The sequence below is a fragment of the Archocentrus centrarchus genome, chromosome 20 (genome assembly GCF_007364275.1).
Source record: "Archocentrus centrarchus isolate MPI-CPG fArcCen1 chromosome 20, fArcCen1, whole genome shotgun sequence".
Classification (NCBI taxonomy): Eukaryota; Metazoa; Chordata; class Actinopteri; order Cichliformes; family Cichlidae; genus Archocentrus; species Archocentrus centrarchus.
Window position 1 is genome coordinate 17,949,200 of NC_044365.1, and position 18,895 is coordinate 17,968,094.

Here is an 18,895-nt window from a genome sequence, read left to right on the forward strand (position 1 = left end):
GGACTAATAATTGTCTGGTGAGTGTAAGCGGCGTACATAAAAAATGTTCGCCTACTGGTGCTTGGTTTTGTAGGTTTTGTGACCTGGTACATTGCATGCAGCAGAAAAATAACCATAATCTTAAGTACTACATAGACACTATATAGAAACATCATTTATAAAGCAAGCATCATGTTAAAAAAAAAACCTGACCTGAGTTATCACTGAGATAATGCTTCAAGCTAGCAGAAGGACCATTTTCACATAGACTTCCAGAATTGTTGCCCCCTGCTGTCCAGATTTAAAGCGCTTGTGCACATTGGCTTCACATTTCAGACCCAAGGCTATGTCACTCTTGTGTATAAACTCTATGCTTAACACACAAGGCAAGCTTGATGATTTAATGTATTTAAAGGTAAATGCAAAAAATTTCTTGCAAGATTTTGTACTATTAAAGCAGCACTCAAAGTGAGCAAATGAGTCATCTAGCTTGCATAAAGTGACTTTTTTTTTTCTACTCCCAAAGAACAGCATGTTCAAGTGATTAATGTTATAGTGTTGCATGGCATTTAAGAAAAGAGTTTGCCACCAATAGTGAGAAAAACAAATTCATCTGATTGCCTGGACTGCCTTAGCTCAAAATGTCCATATTTAGACTTCCCAAGGAGCTTTTTTTCCAGCCTTCCTGCCATCAATTAAGGACTTAATTTTACTAAAGCCATAAAGTGACTGCAGTCTAATTTCTCTATCAGACATGTCATTACTGTGGTGTTTGAACAGTAATCATTTCAGGGGATGAATGCTGTTAGCGACTTTCAATCTTGCTGAGATACTAGTTTAAAAAAAGGTCAAATGACAAATGCAATGAAAAAAACTGCTAGCTTGAAGGACTGGAAATGGTGAAGTATATTAGCTGAATGCTAAAGAACAAAGCAGTCTCTGTAAGGTAATTTACTGCTTACACAAGGGCACATTCATAGATCTTGAAATGGCATGTTCTCATGCTGTAAAACAGTTTGAAAAATACAATGTGTATAATCTCTATATTTGCATGGGGTAATCACAGCATCTGACTGTTTAAAACTAAAAAAATAGTTGTCTCCAAGAGACCATAGAGTGGCACGATACTACAGAGTCCTGCTCAAAGACAGGAGTTGAAACTAATCTATTGATTAAAGTGCCGAATGTTCCAGTGGGTGGTGAAATGAGTTATTTTAGGCCTGGTGTGAAAGGAGTCTGGAGATGGAGGGAAGCAGGAAACAATATGTCAGAACAGCGTGAGATTCAGGTGTCCAAGACATGAATAACACCTTACTGAGACACCAAGCAGGGAGCAATGTGTGTGCATGCCTGTGTTTGCATGTGCCGTGTGTGAGTGAGCGAGTACGACAAGAGGAAAAAGAGGAGAGAGAGTGACAAAGAGGTGGCTGAGGTGGTGCTAGAAGTCGATGAAGTGCCTTCTCTCTCCGGTGGCCTGGGGAGGCGTGGGTGTTATAGATTAAACTAGTGTCTCGGGGCTCATCTCATGGCTAACCCTGTCCTATTAAGAGTGGCAGCGCTAGTCTTTCACAGTCACTCTACTCAACTGCAGTGTGGACAGTGCTGCTGGCAAGGCTCTCACATGGCACTCCACTGTTGTGAGCACTGGGGGGATGGAGATACTTTGAGGCAGCCAAGGACACAAACCGATGTGACTGATGGCAGCACAATAAAGTGAGCATCTCCTCTCCGCAGTGTTAGGACCCCCTGGTATTCACGGGGACATGAAATGGCTCTCTGGGGCATGTAAGCTTTTCTCCACTGATGATAAGCTCTTTTGTGCTCTGTGGTCAGTTGACTGCTGATAGCACATTTGTGGCTTGAGGGCTTAAGTATTCTTCTGCATGGCCGAATTTCGCTGAACTGTCAGTCACTGACTGCAGTGACTTTATGAAGGTGTCATTCATTCTAGACAGCCACACCAAACCAGCATCAAACCATGACTCACAACTGCTTATACCAGAATCTCAGTGGAAGCTGAAGTGACAACGCATACAGCAAATACTGTGTTTAGCTTATTGGACTGGCTGTCATGTAGGATGAGAAAGTATTGATCTCATAAGAAATAAGCATCCAGACAGCACGTGATGTTGCTATTCAGAGAAACATGTTGGCTCACACAACTGCTAGAATTAGAAATGTGTAATATTCTGGGCATGTTTGGCTTAACTTTAATTTGCTCTCGTGGGGGTTGGAGGGGTTAGTGAGTCATAAGCGGTATTGTAAATATATAATACTGTGGTTAAACGGATTTAAAGCCACTCTGCATATCACAGATTAACCAACACTGCTGACTTTTTTCACCTATTTAATCTTCAGCCCTCTTCAGGTAATACAGGCATTCAGCACAAACAAATGAAATCAGCCTGCTAATGGCTCGCCGTAGTGTGATAATGATTCTTCAGTTGGAAAGACTAGATTCAACACCCCCACCCCCGTTAGTGGGTGAGCATAGCTGAAGCTGGAGAAGGGTATTGAACTCTGAACTGAACACACAAACAAACTGTGAGCTTATTAAATATGTATATCATCCTGCCTCTCACATCCCCAAAATAACCACCATGCTAAAAAAACAACCCCCCCCAATAAAAAAATAGCTGCAACTAACACTTCACACTGCTAAGAGAGAAATCTGCAAAGGAGGGATGAGAAGCAGAAATAAGTGCCAAGTGAGATGCAGATTACTTTGTTTTTTTTTTTTTTTTTGGACTTGCCCTTATAATATCTCAGTATAACTCATCAGTGAGCTCATCCATTGTTCTGCATTCACACATGGGGAATCTGTTGATGTAAGGACTTTTTAATGCATGTGAAGGATAATACTGTACCTGTGAGACTATGATGCTGTGATTAGTCCCCTGCTGTGAATTAACAAATTCCCTTGGAACATAACAGGTTCAATTGGAAAGAAAGGGGCGGAAAAAAAAAGTTCCTTCATTCAGTATCACTGCCAGTGCAATGAAGGTGCACATTTACATATCAAAGGGCACTGCGCCATGTCTAGAATTTCAAGTGTGTTCTGTTGTGATGTTGAAGAGCAGCAGCACTGACATGAGAGGAACTTGGTCTGTCCTCCTTACAAATTCCACCGTTGATACACTTCCTTGTTGTGTCTGCAGTCGCCCATAAAAAGGTGCATAACAACTGAACCAATAATGAGAGGCTTTAAACATGTAATTGAACAGTATGCAACTTGTTTTTTGGACAATATGCATGTGTGGATACGGGTAATACTTAGTAATACAGGGCTGGCTTCATAAGTAGGTCATCTTCGAAGGAGAAAAAAAAAAAAAAAGAACCTAAAATGATACACACAGGCAGGGAATGAATGGCCGTTTTTCCTTCTTGGGAAATTTCCCCCATGGCCTGCAGATCTGATTTGATTCTCCCCAAGTCAAGCGTTGACACATTAGCACGTCTTCTCATTAACTCAGAGTTTCTCATTACCCCCTCCTGGTCCCATTTTATTCCAATTTAACCACAGCTATCCCAGACATACTTGGACCATCATGTGTCTCACACACATTCAAAAGGCCGTGAAGCTCTGAGCATTACTGTTTGCACTCAAACCAGAATGTGTAAATCAATCTGTGGAATTTGCTTGATGGTCTGTCCATTCATTGTTTAAGCTCCTGCTTCTATTTCTTGAGGAAATGAACTGCACTTTGCCCCGCCATTAAAATCTTTCAATCCTGATGAAATAAAACACTGGTGTGTGCTAAATTGCACCATGGTGTTTGTTCTGTTTATTGTTCAAGTCATTTCCTGTTTTATCCAGCTCTGTTGGGGCCAGCTCGTTCTTTGTATTGGCGTATGATCGCTGTATGAGTTTGGCTAAATTAGCTTTTGCTGATTGTTTTTTTTTTTTTTTTTTGTCTTAGCTATTCTGACAATCTGTGTTTTTGCTTTCAAGTGCTAGTGTAGAATTTGAAAGCTCTGTTCTTTATTTTGATACTGTAAAAGAAAATATTCTGGAGGGCTCTTTGTGTGATCAAATATTATTGGCTGTGTTTGATAAGCTTAAAATAATATGATAAGGAAGGTATTAAAAGATTTGGATTTTTTTGATTATTTTCCTCGTCTCCTGTGTATTTTATTTTGGTCCTCCACTCTGAAAAATCATTACACACTGAATAAACATGTCAGAAGAACTAAATTAGGTTTTATAATGAGCAAAACGTTAGGAAAGTGATAAATGTCCCACAAAATGATTCAGTGCAGGCATATTTTGTATGTCGTTTAGCACACCCTCTAGTTGCCATATTTGCTATATCAACTAAAGAGGTGAGTGTCTCCAAATTAAGAAAACAAACCCTCTTTCAAAGATATGCATCATGCCAATTTGTCTGCAAAGTACCCGGGGCATCTGGATAAGTAAGAATTATTGTCACAAACAAAGCTGTTGTGAATATGAGGTCTCTGATTTGCACAGATCTGATAACACCTCATAGTAACACGTTAAACAGTATAGTAACACTTGCAAATATACAAATGCAGAGTAAAAGTAACTTCAGAAGCAGAGAAGTTGAGGAAAAAAAAAAAAAAGGAACAAGAGTGTATGAATCATAACTCAGATTTGACAAAATATGCAGATGTGTTGGCTTGTGATGATGAATAAGCCGGCCAGCAATTTTGAGTTATAGCAAGGTAACTTTTTGAGAGCGAGTCCAACAAAGCTGAACACAAGTTTGAGTATTGCTGCAGCTTAAGAGTGCCTTATTAAAACAGTCACATTTAAAATTCCTCAATCCACATGCAATTAAATAGCATTGCTCATGCTCAACTGTTTTCGGGCTTTATTTATGCAAAGTCATTTGTCAGCTGGAGCTCTAAGACACCAGCTGTGCTTGCTAGGAGATTTGTGTCAAAACTGTGGCAAAGTCGGTGTGTGAAAGAAGCCTTTCCCCCATCGCATCCCACAAGACTGTCCTCAGATAGCTGAGGATTACATGAAAATTAGACAGTTATAAAGGGTGAGATTTTGGGCCTGTATCCTAATTGTGGTGATGCAGCATGTTGAGATGGAGAGAGAGCTTCTCCGTATCCCCAGTGAGATTCTGGCTAATGAGGCCGGGTGTACACCTCCTGCTGTCCACCTCCCCACCATCGCCTTCCCTCCTCCCCCTCCACCTGTGCAAATATTACAGCTGAACTGCGCATGGCTGGTCCAGACACAATATGATGTACTATGCTGGAGGGCCTATTATTAGTATGTTATTCTTTTTGCTTTGTTTATGCTGGGTTTGAATCAAATAAATCCAGGTAATGAGAGCTTTTTAAATATATTATTGATGCACTTATTTTAGGCTCTGAAACTTACTTTTTTCAGAAACAAAGCAGAGTGAATTCCTTTTGATGCTGGTTTCCAGGAATTCGCAGCAGGAAGCTCAGTAAATACTGACTGTTGTACATTTTAGAACTACTTTGCAGGTGTCAGTGTAACTTCAGGGAAACTCTTTTCATTTGATTGCGGCGATCAGTATTTGACTGACACCTGCAATTAATTCAGTTTTTACACCAGACTGTTGCTTCAGGGAGCTCGGTCTTCCCTCGGTGTTGTCACCTCTTGAGAGTGATTGAAAGGGACAGAGTGTATTTCCTGTTAAAGAATCTTATAGCTGTGCCTTGCCAGTTGCATCTGGTGCACTGTAATCAAACCAATCATGGTGGTTGATGGTCAATGATTGCTTTCAGATTGGCTTGCCTTCACATAGCGCTCTCTCTCTCTCTCTTTTTTTTTTCTTTTTACGGACACCTGCTGTAACTGCAAGACTGTGAAGCCGTGGAGACGGAGGAGAGACAGAGGGCTTGAGAAGCATCTGTTATCACTGTGAAATCATGACTGCACAGCCTCTGATTATTTCTAGTGGTTGGACTCTAATTACATCGCTAATTCATGTGCATTTAATTTGGACAGATGATTTAGTCATATTTATTCTGCATGGCAAAAAAAAAAAAAAAAATCCTTCATTTTAGGCATCCTCCAGTGTACCTACTCTTTCACAGCCTCTGTCTCTTCACATAAGCACATTTTGTAGCGCTATTACCAGCTGTTTTCACTTGGTGTCTTCTGAAACAGCAGGCCAGAGGAGCCAAAGTCCTGAGGCAGGGAGATAGCATAGCATAGTGGTTACATGTTAGTCAATTTGAAATACACAGAAAGGAATGTCTCTCATGTGACTCCCGGCCAGTAGAGCGTGACCGACTGCAAGCTTGCCAAGTAGGGTTGGTCACACATGAGAGGGCAGGAGACAGGCAGAAGCACGAACACGGGTGTCATTGCTGTCGGATGTGTACACCTCATTCGCAGACATGCCGAGGATGCTGATTCCACCCCTCGCTTTTGACTAATTGACCCTGAGCTGATATGTCAGGAGCTCAAGGAGGAAGAACATATGAACTCTAAAGCTGTTGTTTGAGAACTCTTGTATGTGGGGTGAAGTCCTGCTGAACTAAATAAGTGCAGCTTGACTTTCTCACACTGAGGGGGGGGGGGGCATTGACCTGGGCAGGACCTGCAATATGTTTCTCATGAAACTGGTGCCACTCTATTAACTGCCAATTGACCTGTCATGTAAACAACAAGCACACACACAATTATTATCGTTCACGTCATGTCACTGTTGCTTCTTTCACACCCGTTTACTTTTTTCAGCTTTCCTTTGCAGGCAGGTGTGAACAAAACTATTTGAATGTGTTTTGCCCGACTGCATAAACACAGGAAATCACACCAGTGCTGATTTTTATTGAATATGTGAAGGCTGATGTTGACATTTGATAGCAGTTACTCATGCTTGAAAATGATAATATAACAAAAATGAACTGAGAGGAAACTGCTGTCAACACCAATGCTTATATTGAGTTGCAGCATTTTCCTCAAGAGCTCTTAGCACATACACGATGAATACAACTCCAAAAGTGCATTAGAACAGAAGTGCTAACACATGACACAATTATGATTTGTAAACAAGCTGGAGGTAAAAATAACTTTTTTTTCTTCCTTTTTTCCAGCCTCTGGACTATGAAACCAAGAAGGCATATACCTTTAAGGTAGATGCTTCCAACGCGCACATGGATCCTAGATTTCAGAGCTCTGGGGCCTTCAAAGACACAGCAACAGTGAAGATTAACGTTTTGGATGTGGATGAGCCTCCGGTCTTCAATAAGCCCTCCTATGTGATGGATGTGTATGAGGACACACCTGTGGGGACCATCATCGGAGCAGTGACTGCACAGGATTTGGATGCCAGCAGCAGTCCAGTCAGGTAAAGTTAATCTCTTCAGTAGATTTTTTTTAAACATACAGTTCAGCACATGGTGTTTAATCACAATTCAGTTATATCAATTATATCTCAGTGGTGGGGAAAGTGATCTGATTTATCAAAGGGAAATCCAGTCTCAGTTTTCTCTCAAGTTAAACTGTCACAGATATTTCATACACAGTGGAAATGGGCAGCACAGTGACATGGTGGTTAGTGCTGGTGCCTTAGAGCAAGAAGGTCCTGGGTTTGAATCTGGCTAGGACCTTTGTGTGTGTGTGTGTGTGTGTGTGTGTGTGTGTGTGTGTGTGTGTGTGTTCTCATTCTGGTTACTAAGGTTTCCTCCCACAGTCAGCCAATAAATTGGCTATAAATGTGAGTATGAATGGCGGTATCTCTATGTATTGGCCCTGGAACAGGTTGATGACCTGTCCAGGGTGTACCCCACCTCTTGCCCTATGGCAGCCATGTTTTTCTACTCAGGTATGCTTTTACTGCATTGGCAACATGTTTGGATTATTACATATATCTTCCTAAAATAAACGAAGCCATTGCCAGTCAGATGCTTTCCAGATGGTGGATGAAAACCTGACAGTACTTTTCTGTATTCATAATTCCATCAATTTGGACAAGATCTCCAACATCACCGGCTGAAATGCAGCCTCAAACCATAACAGAGCCTCCACTGTGCTTTACAGATGGCTGTTGTACCTCTCTCCTGACTCCAACAGGCATATTCTAATGGCAGTTTGAACGAAATTTGGATTTTCATGACTCCGTAAGACCTGTTACCACTGATTGTCAAGTTCTTGTGTAATTTGTCATACCTCAGCCTCCTCTCCCTGTTTCCCTTCTTTAATAATGGAGTCTTGACAGCCACCCTACCACTTCTCCAGTTTCCTCACACACCAGTCTGGTCACACTTTTTTTAATTTTGGAATTTTCTGTAGAAGTAGAAGTGTTTTTGTGACAGGCTAGTATCAAAGTGCCTAAAGATTCATCCATCCATCTTTTTTTTTTTTCTGTTTATCCAGTTGAAGGTCACAGGGGGGCTGGAGCCTATCCCTGATGCCATAGGGTGAGAGCCTTTTTTTTTTTTCTTCAGGGATGTCCAGAGTCAAACTACACCTATTTTTTCCCCCTCATAATAATTAATCAGTCTAATCATTTATTCCCCAAATAGGTTACAAGTTGGACTGGTTATGATCCATTAATCAATTTTATTAATAACAAAGTTTAAAATTAACTAATTTTATACTAAATTTGGTTGTTTAATAGTGTCATTCTTATGCTGTTTTGTAGAAGCTTAACACAACAGCTACATTACAGTGTTTCCCAAAATCCAGAAATTCTTGCCATTAAAAGAAACACATTGGTTTACATTATTCAGACTGTAATTTGGACTAAATACTTGAGTAAAGTATGGCAGGATATGAATGCCCATCCATCTTCAAGAGCTCAAGCTATTGAGCCAAATTGCTCTTGCTATTCTCTTGAGAATAAGAGTGTTAAGGAGGGTAAGTAAGTACTGTGATTCTGCAGCTGGTGATTGAAGGTTTTAGATCTCCATTCATCAGTGTCTCCAGTCTCCATTCATCAGTGTCATCATAGCTGTAATCTTGGGAGTTTTGCCAGGTTTACTCATCAGTCTGAAGCCTAATCAATCTATGTAGAACATTTGACACTGTCATGTAAAATCCTGCTAGCATCATCTGTTAGCTGGTCAGCATTTGCTGGTGACATTATACAATATAAAAACAATATTCAAACTTTGCTAGTGTTCTCACTGTGCATACTGAAACATGACATGTACTTTCAAAATAAGAATAAGTTTGGAATGACTTATCAAATTAAACTGAAATTACTAACTTTCAAATTCATAGACATTAGAGATATCTGAAGTTTATTAATACTTATGTTTGGTTTAGTTTACAGATATTCTATAGGAATAAAGCAGCAGGAATATATTTAACCATGATAGTAAAGGCAGACAATTTGAGAATTAATAAATAAATAAATAAATAATATTTAAAACAGATCTCCTTCTGACCCCCTGGGGGTTGGTATGGATGTGTTCTTCATGTTTGGACCCTCTACCAGAGGCCTGAGAGTTTGAGGTTTCTGCACAGTATCTTAGCTGTTCCTATGACTGCGCTCGTCTGGACAGAGACCTCTGATGTTGTGCCTGGAATCTGCTGTGTCAGGGTTACAGCTCCTAACGCTCCCATTTCTAGTGGGACCACTTTGAACTTTACCTTTCACACCTGGATCTTGAAGTCCCACAGGACCTTAGCCATGTTGTTCTCAACCATAATTGGTGGTGTCTCCCATTGGCACTTTGTGACTTGTAGTCTATATGCAGCACAGATGTTCCTGTACACTATCCCAGCCACTTGTCTGTGCCTCTTAGTGTACATGGTCCCAGCTTGCATCGCACATCTTGCTTCTATGTGCTCGATAGTCTCTGGGGTACCTTTGCACAGTCTGCAACTTGGGTCCTCTTGGCTGTGGTAGACTCTGAGCTCTATGGATCTGGTGCTTAGGGCCTGCTCTTTTGCTGCCATTATCAGTGGCTTTGTGCTGTCCTTTAAGCTAGCCTTTTCTAGCCACTGGTAGGATTTCCTGATGTCAGCCTCTTTCTCTGTCTGTTGATGGTACATCACAAACAGGGCCTTGGTCATCCATGATAGTTTTTCATCAGCACCTGTCTTCAGCTGCCTGTGGGATGCAGATGCTCTGTGTTTCATCCTGGATTGTGGCTCTGACACTTACTATGAGGTGGATCAGTGAGTTGATGCCTCACTCCTGGCATGCGGCTTGATATCATCCATGTGCAGGAGGTGGCTGAAGGTCACTCCACTCCTGAATTTATATCCACATCCACTCTTAGTGATGAGCTGGCTTAGGGGGGTTAGGCCTATACAGCACAGCAATGGAGACAGTGCATCACCTTGGGATATTCTCCACTTGATGGTAACTTGTGTGATGGCCTTGGAGTTGGCCTCTAGTGTTGTCTTTCACAGTCCCGATGAGTTCCTGATTAATGTTATTAATGGGCTATTAGCCTTGTACAGTGCCAAGCACTCCAGTATCCATATATGAGGCACTGAGTTGTAGGCTTCTTTGTAGTCAGGCAGTGCTCTAGTCTGCCTAGTCTCAGAGTCCTAGTGTAAAGCTCCATCAACCAGGAGGTATTGCTTTGGTCCTCTGGAGTTATTTCCAATGCCTTTCTGAAGTGTGCTCATATATTAACTCATGTGCATACTCAGCTTGGTTGCTACAATGACTGAGAGGAGCTTCCATGTTGTGGTGTGGCAGGTAATCGACCGGTAGTTTGATGATGTCGTACCCCTGTCGGAATCCTTCATGATCAGGATTGTTCTGCCCTATGTTAGCCAGTCTGGATGAGTACCTGCTGTTAGTAGCCCCCTTATTTGTGCTGCTGGGTGATCATGGAGTACTGTTAGCTTCTTCAGCCTGTAGGCAGGGTTCATGTCAGATGCACCAGCATCTGACATGTCTGCCTGTGTGATGTTCCTCTACTTGCATCCTTGATCGTATATCCAAGTGCTTCTAGGATGACTGTGGCAATGGCATACATGAGCTCACTGGTTTCATTGATAATAGTTGTGGGGATGGTGTGTAGAGCAGTGCTCACATCTGCGAGCAACTCAGTGAGCCAAGGGGAGCTGTGCTCTCAGTCAGGTGGCTGCCTTGAGTTTGGCCACAATCTTCATCCTCAGTTCAGTAGATGCAGGTGGTTGGGCATCATCTAGTTCAGTTAAACTCCCCTCTTCTACCAAGGTTAGCTCATTATATCCACACTGCTTACTATTGTTCCCACTGTGGTGTAGCCTCTGAATCTCCAGCTTCAATAATAGTTGTCTTCTATTGATGTTATTGCACTGAGCTACCAGGTGCTTCCTGGTGTGGATGTTGGCTTTCTACTTTGAGTGCTCAGTTCAAGTAGAAAAGCACTATATAAGAACTAGTCCATTTACCATTTACTTATCCACAGTAACTTTCACTTTTCTGTGTAATGTTAATTATTTGGTTTTGTACAGTGATAGGCTGGAACTGTCAGAACAGTGATTGCGGATTGGAAGAGGTCCATTGTCCAGCTGTCATAGCAATTATTAGATGGATCAACCTGCACAAAAGAAACTGCTCCAACTTTTATTTTGTCCCGCAATCTTTATCTGTCACACAGTAACTGTAAGTGGTTTGAATTGGCTTAGATAAGAAAAAAAAGAGCTTCTGTTTGGCCCATAAAGTATTTTTTTTTATGAAATATCGTTCAGTAGAAATAGATCCAAGAAAGTGTTCCAAGGGGACTGAAAATTCATGGAAATCCTTTTCCCTTTGCTGTTATAATTTATATTATCAAAATTAATTATGCAGGTTTTAATTTCCTCTTTAATAGTTTTTCGTTGAACTCTGAAATCAACCACCTAGTTTATGAAACCTGAAGGGTCCTTTATAAGACACTGCTGCTCTCTCCTTGGTAATTATCAGGTGAGACATTATAATATCACTGCTCACTTTTATAGATCTGACATGCCTCACTCAACTTCTGATTTACAATCAAGGCAAGACATTCCTTTTCTTTCTCAAACTCTCTGCTTGATATGCGCCTGCTACTGCACAGACACGGACGTACACACGCCCGCACACACCAACACCCACACACAGAATGCACACTCACACATGCTGCCCCATTTTCTACCATAAAACCTCAGTGGTGGATAACAATAGACTGTCCTTTGCAAAGACAAAAGAGTGCATTCTTAAAAAATGTATGAGGACCTTTTTCACTTTTTAAAACATATTAGCTACTTTTATTCAGGTGGATTGCTTTATAGTAATGGATTTCAAAGATGAATTACCAGTGTTACGCAAAAATGGCCAAAAAAAAAAAAAATACATGTTGCATAGACAGTTTTTATATATATATATATATATATATATATATATATATATATATATATATATATATTATGAATATTTTATTCTAGAGAAAACAAAAGAAGAGAAGAAGCAAAGATTTGTACAAAAAAAAAAAAAAAAACTAATACCCTCTATTCTGTGGATCTCCACTTTGTCTCCAGCACTTTAAATATGCATCAGTACCACAGCTGACATTGTTCATTTGTGTGTCTTTAGAGAGCTGTGCTTTCTTCACTTCAAAACAATGGACCCAGTGACCCATCATGCATAGGGAATTATGCTTTTAGACTTTAGACTCAACCAATTCTGGTATTTATCAGTATAGTGTAGAGCCATCTAGCCGCAGAAACAAAAGGACATCATGAATACTGCATTGTTGGCTGATTCTATGCAGCTCGAGTTAGTTTTCAAAACTTAAAGATGGAAAGGCCTAAAAATGGCAATAACACAGATCACAAGACTTTGAAGAGCCACATTGGTCATGGACTTTAAAATGCTACTGCAGCAAAACCATAAACTCTAAAAACCAATGACTGTAGAAAATAAACTGACACATGCCTTCTTTTTTCTCTTAAAATCACCTTGTGCATTGTGGGCAATGTGAACTGAAGGGAATTAACATCATCACGATTCAAAGCAGGCGATAACACCGTAATTAATTTTCATATCTACAGCTGTCAGCGCTGTCAGTTGATCTTAAATAGAGTCTTTACATCTGTGATTTCTTATTCCTGTTGATGAGCACTATTCTATAAAGATAACACAAAGCCTGAAAAAAATAGCTTTAGTTGTAATTGCCCTAATCTCTCGGTCTCACATGAATACAAAATGTATGCTTTTTCATCTTTGTAATGCACTTTGAGAGACTGAGTGAGCTGATAAGTTTGTTGTGATGTTGAATCGAATTCTGATGCTGGTTCTCATTGAACCTGTGATATCTTCTAATGGCAACCACACGGGCCACAGTGAAAGCAAAACATATGCTTCACCAACAGGTTGGCTACAATAATACCCCCCCCCCCCCCCCCCCAAAAAAAAAAAAAAAAATGTTTTGCCCTGAGGTAAAATTGCATCTATTGATCTTTTGAACTTTTGACAGGAGTTTGGCTGTAATATTTATCAAAGGAACTCACACTAAACTATTTTGACACAGTCATGTTCACTTCAAGGCTGCACGCAACACAGAGTTAAAGAGAAGATGTGGACTGACCCAAAGCTAAGCTGAAAATTTAATGGAACCTGAGCTCATAAAAAATATTACTCAAGTGGTTTTGTTATCCTCCTGATTACAGTAAAAGACTTGAGGGTGTTAATGTAAGCCGGGCCTGTTTCTCTTGATGACTGAGTCAAGTCCAGTTTGAGGCTCTGGAGTGCAGAAAACAAGCATAATAAATATTCATGAGAAATAGCCTTTTAAGATCAAATAGTTTGTCATGGGAAGGAAAAAATAATAATAATAACAGAATGGTGGCAAAGGGAGGCTTTTCTTTATGTGGTGAATCTGGACTCAGTCCCATGAAAAATTAAGCATCAGCCCTGTGGAAGTGCCTATGCGCAAGGCACCGGATTCCCAATTCCTCAACTGACCTAATTGTGACTGAGAATGAAAAAAGACAACCAATTTACTCCTGCTGGAACGCCACTAACGATCACAAAATTATTAATGAAAAATAGCCTTTTAAGATCAAATAGCATGGAGTGATGAATGGCGCTGTCACTGGCATGCGGTCTGCTCTCAGATCTCTTTTGGGTTTCATAGTTTACATTCAGAGCAACACAGTAACACCAAAGATACATTTCTCAGAGAGGACATCACTCCTTCTGTTCTCAGACACCGAACCAACACTTTAGACCTTTGTTGCTCATTGGGCGTGAGAGATTTCAACTGTGCTGAAAATTCATTTATGTTCCCAAGAAAACCGTTAGCTCAGCATGGCCACAGAACGTGTGCCCCATTACTAGATTGGAATGTATATGCAATCCTCAGCACATTTCCTGGAAATGACCATTCAAAATGAGTAATGAAGGCTATGCCAACATTACATTACACCTAACTCATATACATGAGGCCAGAAGGAAAATCACTGTGGTTTAATTCTCTGGTTTATGCTGAAAATGGACAGCTTTAAACTAACATTTTCTTTCAGGTATTCCATTGACTGGAAGACGGACTTGGACAGCTACTTTGACATCGATCCAGTGGAGGGAACGATTTCCACAAACGAACTTCTTGACAGAGAAAGCATCGCCCAACACAATATCTCAATCGTAGCAACCAAACTCAGTAAGTATGCCAATGAGATCAGGTATGATACATGCAGGTGTCATTGTCCGCCCCCCACCTTAATCTGTGTGAAGGATTTAATGCACTTTGACTCAAGTCAATACTCAATCCCATATTGCTGGAAAGGTTTATAGGTATCTATAAACTATGAAAGCTCTCCCGGAGGGATGTGTCTTCAGGACATTGTCTCCTCTAGCATACTTGCCTTAACTCCGTTTTCATTTTTAACTGCCTTTTTTAGCACGTTTGATGACACTGGCAATCGGAAGAAAGCTTTTCTTGCCAGAGTCAACTTTTACTTACACCGCAATAAAGTGTGAACCTTCCACAGTTTTACAGCCTGCCGACGCAGTGGCATCGCAGCATGTTGTGAGCCAGGCTCAGAAAAAGATGGAGCTAATGTGGAGCTGTGGCTTTAAGACATGTCATCAAGCTAATTATGTTTTTATGAAGGAAGTGGAGCAAATTTCCGGATAAATAAGCAAATCCATCGTCATCAAGTCATCAAATCTGCTAAGAACCGTCAAAGTCATTATCCCAGAGGCAGGCTGGTGCTCAATCAAAATTACACATGCTGTATATTCATTAGGACAGACTGTGAAATATGGGCTGTTAAAACTTGAGTCATTGTCGCCTTGGAAACTGATATTAGTCACTTCCCCTCAAGGTCATGGAAGTGACATGCTAATTTTGTTTTCAATGTGTGTGCGCCTTTCTTTGTGTGGCTTTTGTGCATAAGTGCCAAGAAATTGCAGGATGAGGTAGACGGAGAGGAAACAGCATAGATGAGGAGGAGGAGGAGGAGGAGGAGGGAGATGGAAGTTTTGCGAGGCAGTTGCATGTTCCATGTGTAATGCTAGATGCAGGAATCCGGGAGTTGCTGTGCTCATTTTATCCGTACCCACCTGTGCTTCACTCCTTTCTTATCACCTCTCTACAAGTCAGGCTCTGATCCAGACCTCTGCCCTCCCCTCTCATAGGACCAGTGTTCATCTACAGTCAATGTTACTCACTGACAATAACAAAACAAAAAAAAAAAAAGAAAAAACTTCCAGAGCCAGTGTTTAAAAATAATAGTTGGACTGGTGCAGCAAGAACAGAGATAAAACCAGCACCCCAGAGTTTGTGTCCCAGCTTGAGTTCAAATCTGTATTTGACCTTGAGTTAGATTTGGCAGCACTTTGTGTTCTGGGTATTGGATGGCTGTTATGACTCCACTGTGTTGGATTCTATTGTCACCACTGGGATGTCGGCTGTCTGTGATTCAGGTCTTAAACCATGAATAACAACAATAAATACTAAAAAAAAATGCTCATAGAAATAATACGGTTGTTGAAGAGAAGTCATGCACATGTTCTGATGTACCTACAGTCTCGATTAAGCCCCATTTAACATCGCGCAGTAGTTTTCAATAAACAGTAAATGACTGTAGAACTCTGCATTCGACCTGCCTCGGTATCTAATGCTTGTCCTTGCTGCTAATGCTTTTTAACATTTAGCCACCCACACCTTTTATTCCCGTTACAATTACTTGGTGGTAAACATCCAACAGTATCGACAGAGTTGCTTGGATGGCATTTATACCTTCTTTCGCTGGTGATAAACACCTGGTCACAACACCTGAGCTGGAGAGCCTTCAGTTCGCAGACCTTGCCGATCAGTCTGGTCATCTTCAGACGCTGCAGCCATGCAGCAAAATGAGAGCAGCGTGTGCTGCTCTCCTGAGACGCTGAGCTGAGCAGAAGGCATGCTAAATAAGAGCCAGGGCTAGATTAACTGGTTGTGTTTTGGCATTTAAACTTATTAGTAATTTTAAGGCAAGGAGAAGATCTATTAAATGCTATAATAACCATGGCACGGGGCAATTAGGAAGCACACTCACTATCTTTTTTTTTATTACGGCAAATGAATTTAGCCTCCCAGTTAGAGTTTTTTTCTTGGAAGTTTGCTTACTTATGTTAGCTACAGTTGCACTTTTAAGAGATTGATATCCACAAGGATTTTTTTTATTAGTGTTCTGCCATGCATGTTATAGATCTGTGGTTGATTGCTTGCAAAGATTAAGTTGTTTTTTAATTAAAATGAGAAATAAAAAAAGGAATGTGCATTTGAAAAGCCGTATAAGGTGGGCAACTTTGGGGCAAATCACTCAAGCATTCTACAGTTATGCAGGAGTCAGTCAATAAATAGAGCATGTGTTTGGGCTAAAATGCTGATGGAAGTCAGATTTAAACCACTGTACCATTGCTCCATCTAGTGGGCTCAATGAGATATCACTCATAATAATAACAACAGTTATGGAAATTAGTTTTTGAGATGAGATGAGAGGAAATGTGTAAACTTAACTATCCAAAACCACTTGAACTTTAGAGGGAAATATAGAATTTGCTGATCTGGAAGTATCTGAAGTTGTCCCAATTTTTTTTATGACAGACCTCGATGATAGACAAGCTTAGTGGTTTTTCTTGCGAACTGAGTGTCAGTGTTAGTAGTTGTCAGTGCAAAGCAGCAAATCCCAAGATCAGTGTCATTTTTACCTTGTTGGGAAGATTGCTTTTTTGATCAAGGTCAGAGACAGGTTGCTAACTGAGCCGTGGCTGCTTCTCCAATCCCCTTGAGATGACTGTACAGATCTCCCCCCCCGCCCTTGCATTTTTCTCAACCACCCACCGACACACAAACCTACCAACCTATGGACTGGCACTCACACAAACGAGCACACGCTAAGCCTCCCAGTGTGCACCAAAGCCTATTCCCACATCAAATCCATAAAGTTTACCTTACCTGGGCTTCCACACAAAGAGAACATTTCCCCGTTGTATCCCTTCTGTGAGGAAACATTGTAACAAACAACCCTGGATTCAAGCTGTTCCCACTCAAGGGGGCTTTCACACTATAACTAAAATGGGATGCACATCATATGGCTCAATCCTGTAACAGAACCTTTAAAAAAATGCTTGTAAAAAAAAAAATATCCCCCTCAAAAGAGCTGCATACCATAATGTGAGGTGTGTTTTATTTAGAGCAGCACATGGGATTAATTTAGCTCATTGCATTTATTTAATTTGCCTTCTCATCATCAGTCAAAAGCATCGTAAAACAGCATCATTTATGCATCACCATGTTCCACACACATAAGAGGCTTCCCAGAATTTGACCACTTACTGTGGCTAAGCACGGAGACTCAGCCTCTTTAACCACTTGACCATCCTACTTCAACAGTGGTAAACCTTCAAGCTTTGGCTTGTCATAAGATGGTAGTACTAAATGTATCCACATGATGTCAGTGCTGTGAACAAAACTCCCCAAATATCTCTGTTTCTGTACTCATCTAATCCATTTTTGCTTTTCTCTGCAGATAGTCCAGTTCTGACCAGTCGGGTGGCCGTCACTGTCCAAGTGCTGGATATAAACGAGTTCCCCCCTGAGCTCGCCAGTCCTTATGAGACCTTTGTGTGTGAAAATGCTAAAGTGGGACAGGTATGTTCACAGCTGGTCACATCCCTGCCTTTGTCTGTCGGGTGCTCGAGGAATTAAGCAGAGCTCGTTAACTTGGTTAGTTTTTAGTGAGACAGCAGCTGCTGATTAGAATATGTGTTCTCCCACAGAGGGAGTATCACTTCACTGCATTTACTGAAAATTATCTGAAGGTGTCAAATTGAATATGAAGGATGTTTTTGTGTATATTCATGCTGACAAAGTGTCACTGTTTCCACTCTGGCAGAAACAATTGCTGAATTTTTAGGGTAAGTTTCTGCTTTTTGGGAATGCTACACATTTAGCTCTCACACTGATACCTAACCAGCTATTGCATCTTACTCAAGGTCACTCAAATAAAATCTTTTTTTTTTTTTTATTTCAAGGGATTTTGAAGAGAACAATTCTGCACAGAGGATGAATCAAAATCTTGAACTGACTGAATCACAGAGTTGGATTCAGCAGGAGAAGCATTCATAAAGCAAAGCAGTGCTTTGTATTTCAGCAACCTAGAGCACATTTCCGATAACATATTTGAGATGCTGTGGAAAATTTGCCTGCGTGCATTGTAAACCACCTGTGCCTGTAAATTAGCCCATTAACTAGCATCTATATGCAGTTAGCGTTGTGAGCGAACAGCTTCTTTGGCAGTCTATCAAATCACTGTAGACGCCTCATCACATTAACGATGTTTTGCCGGTCGTCAGGTCTGTTGCAATCAAAACGCCCGTGCCCTTCATTTGACGACATCACTATCTTCCTCGGCATGTGAATTTGTCATGTTTCCTGCTTGCAAGACACAAAAGACTTTTTTCTCCAAAACTGAACCTTAATGGTTTCCTATTTGGAGTTAACCTCTACTCAAAAGTGTGTTTTGCTCATGGCTTCACTGTGCAGAATGATGCACAGT

At 40.8% G+C, this 18,895-nt stretch overlaps 1 protein-coding gene across 2 annotated transcripts in view; it reads left to right on the forward strand.

Annotated features, from left to right (window-relative positions):
* The window catches only part of LOC115799516 (cadherin-12-like), a 104,473-nt gene that overhangs the window by 69,622 nt on the left and 15,956 nt on the right, over positions 1-18,895 (forward strand). For both annotated transcript variants that reach the window (XM_030756730.1, XM_030756731.1), the window contains 3 exons: positions 7,030-7,283; positions 14,372-14,508; positions 17,867-17,988. In XM_030756730.1, coding sequence (XP_030612590.1) covers positions 7,030-7,283; positions 14,372-14,508; positions 17,867-17,988 — 513 coding nt within the window. The remainder of the gene's footprint in view (positions 1-7,029; positions 7,284-14,371; positions 14,509-17,866; positions 17,989-18,895) is intronic.